The 2,808-nt window shown below is 36.6% G+C and overlaps 1 protein-coding gene across 1 annotated transcript; it reads left to right on the top strand.

Annotated features, from left to right (window-relative positions):
- Nucleotides 1-2,176: 2,176 nt before the first annotated feature.
- On the top strand, nucleotides 2,177-2,566 carry LOC143882887 (uncharacterized). Its single transcript, XM_077386274.1, has one exon. The coding sequence runs from the start codon at nucleotides 2,177-2,179 to the stop codon at nucleotides 2,564-2,566; it is 390 nt and encodes a 129-aa protein (XP_077242389.1).
- The last annotated feature ends 242 nt before the right edge of the window (nucleotides 2,567-2,808 follow it).

The following is a 2,808-nucleotide window of genomic DNA, read 5'->3' as shown; positions in this document are numbered from 1 at the left end:
GTAAATGAGTTTAGGCTTAGTCAATGGAAAGTGGAGAAATAATGGCTTAGGTGCGTGGTAGTGCTAAATTTAATGGCATAGGGAGAAATAATGGCTTAAACTCTCAAAATTTAAAACAAAATAAACTAGACAAATTTTTTTGTCCAAAACACACTTTAAATTTAGCAATTAATGGCATTGGCTGATCATAATCCACAAAAATGTGCCTCATATTTTCTGAAAGAAGATGGAAATATTTGAAACCCCGAAGTCTGAAAATGATGGTACAAAAAGAAATCAAGAAACGCCTAATTAAAATGGCAATTTTTTTATATACATAAGAATTTTTTTTTTCGTAAAATGAATAAGGGTTGGGCGCTGATATCCACCCCCCCCCCCCCACGCGCGCTGACGTGGCGCTAACGCTTAACTTTAGGCTTAAACGACTGACTCTAAATGGATAAGTTCCTCTTCTTTTTTCTTTTTTCTTTTTGGGGAGGGGGGAAGGGTTTATTCATTGTGACGTGTCGGAGAGTTGAATTATTGACATAAAAATGTCACTTGTTGAGAAAAAACGAATAAATGCTGATTTATAAAAAAATCAAAATTTTAGGACCAAAATGCCCCTCAGTACATTTATTCTTCTTCCCTTCTTCTTTTTACAGTTTTACTTTTACTCATTTTGTTCGAACCCTATTTTTAACCTAGTTGAAGTACTTCTTCTTCTCCGGCGAAACCTACTCTTTTCTCCGGTAATACGTAAGAAGATAAGCATGAAATCTCATTCTCCCTCTCTCTCTATATTTCTATTTTTTTTCAAAACTCCATCTAACATCATCTCCTTATCTCTCTCTCTCTCTCTCATTTTTTAGGGTATTCAAAGGTTTTTTTTTCTTGAAATGCACAAAATTGGACACATTGGCCTTCTGCCTCGTCAAATCTTTCTCAAAAAGGGTTTCGAGATCTCCCTCTCTCATTCTCGATGCAAAAACAGGTACTCGAAGCAAAAAATTACTTGGTCGAAGTGAAAAATATGTTTCCAGTAATATTCATCGTTGTGTTTTTCGCTTCGACTAAATTTTTTAGGCTTCGAATAACTTGTTTTTTTTGCTTTGACTAATATGTTTTTGGCTGCGACTAAAACTTTTGAATTCCAGTAACATTCAGAACTTTTTTTCGTCTTTGACTAATATATTTTAGCTTTGAGAAATATTTGTTGGCTTCGACTATCACGTTTTGGGCTTCGACTAACTTCTTTTTTAGTTTTGACTAACACGTTTTGGCTTCGACTAAAATTTTTAGCGTCAATAAATACTTTTTGGCTTCGACTAACGTTTTTTTGGCTTCAAGCAACTTTTTCTGGCTTTGAGTAATTTATTTTTTGGCATCGACTAGTTTTTTGGCTTAAGTAAATTTTTTTGGCTTCAAGTAAATTTTTGTTTGTCTCCGACTAACATTTTTTGGCTTCGACTATCATTTTTTGGCTTCGAATAACTTTTTTTTGGCTTCAACTAGCATTATTTTTTGCTTCGACTATCATTTTTGCCTTCAAATAACTTACATGTTGCTTTGAGTACCTTGCTTTGCCTCATCTACCAATTTTCACTTCTTATTTTGGCTTCGAGTGACTCATTTTGGATTCGGATAACATGTTTTTGGCTTTGAGTTCGTCTTTTAGCTTCGACTAATCACATTTGGGGTTTGAGTAACGATTTTGGATTCGAGTTTACATGTTTTTGGCTTCGAGTTCGTCTTTTGGTTTCGACTAATCACTTTGTGGGTTTGAGTTATCGATTTTGGATTCGAGTTACATTTTTTTTAGCTTCAAGTAACCTATTTTTTGGCTTTGAATAACCCGTGCGAGTACCATTTTGGCTTCCACTACCCTTTTGCCTAGTGAGAGCTCTTTGGGGAACTGATTTTGGCTACAACCACCTATTTTTGGCTTCGACTAACTTTTTTTTGATTCGACAAAATTAAAGCAAGGAATGAAGGTGCACACAAATATATAATTGAATATTGGCCAAAAAAATATTGGGCAAGTTGCTATTTCCAGGGCAATATGTATGATGTGTTGACAACGAATAGATCATAATGCTTCAATGCAATTTTAAAAGATGCGAGGACATTGCCGATTGCATCGTTGGTAGAACATATTCGATGGAAAACATCTGACTTCTTCCAGCATCGTCGGAAGATGGGTCATCAGTGGAAGACAAAGTTGACTCCAAACGCAGAGACCCATTTAGATTTTTCACGTCGTAAAGGTCGTCACCATATAGCATGCCCGATTGGGCAGTATTTATTTGAAGTACTGTCGTCAACAAATGTTGATATCGTGGACTTAGAGAAGAAAATCTGTACATGTGGTGTATTCCATACAATTGGACTACCATGCTCACATGCAATGGCAGCCATAACCAAGAGGAATTATGATGAATATGATTTCTGCCAACCATGGTATCTCACCGAGAAGTATCGGGATACTTATGAAGAGGTGGTGCTACCTACATTAGATCGATCGCAGTGGCAGGTTCCTCCCCACTCTTTGGTGTACATCATAATTGCAGTACATGTGGCCAATTAGGCCACAATAAAAGGTCATGTAAAAATCCTCCCAACCGAACTCAACAAGTCAACCAGAGTCCCTTTGGGCCATCTGCTCCTATGTACAACAGGTATGTGACATATACGGTTTGAATTACTATATAGAGAGCCTTTTGATCAGAAATTCAAATATTAATTGGTCGTTGTCATATTTTCGGCAGGTCCGGTGTCTCCCGTCAAGCTCCATTTTTCTTGTAGGTGCATTCGAGCAGTTACAGAAAT

This window comes from Tasmannia lanceolata, unplaced genomic scaffold (genome assembly GCF_043159265.1).
Source record: "Tasmannia lanceolata isolate RefF3 unplaced genomic scaffold, GAP_Taslan_0.1 ptg000008l, whole genome shotgun sequence".
In the NCBI taxonomy this organism is placed as follows: domain Eukaryota; kingdom Viridiplantae; phylum Streptophyta; class Magnoliopsida; order Canellales; family Winteraceae; genus Tasmannia; species Tasmannia lanceolata.
This window is presented reverse-complemented; position numbering and strand designations above follow the sequence as displayed.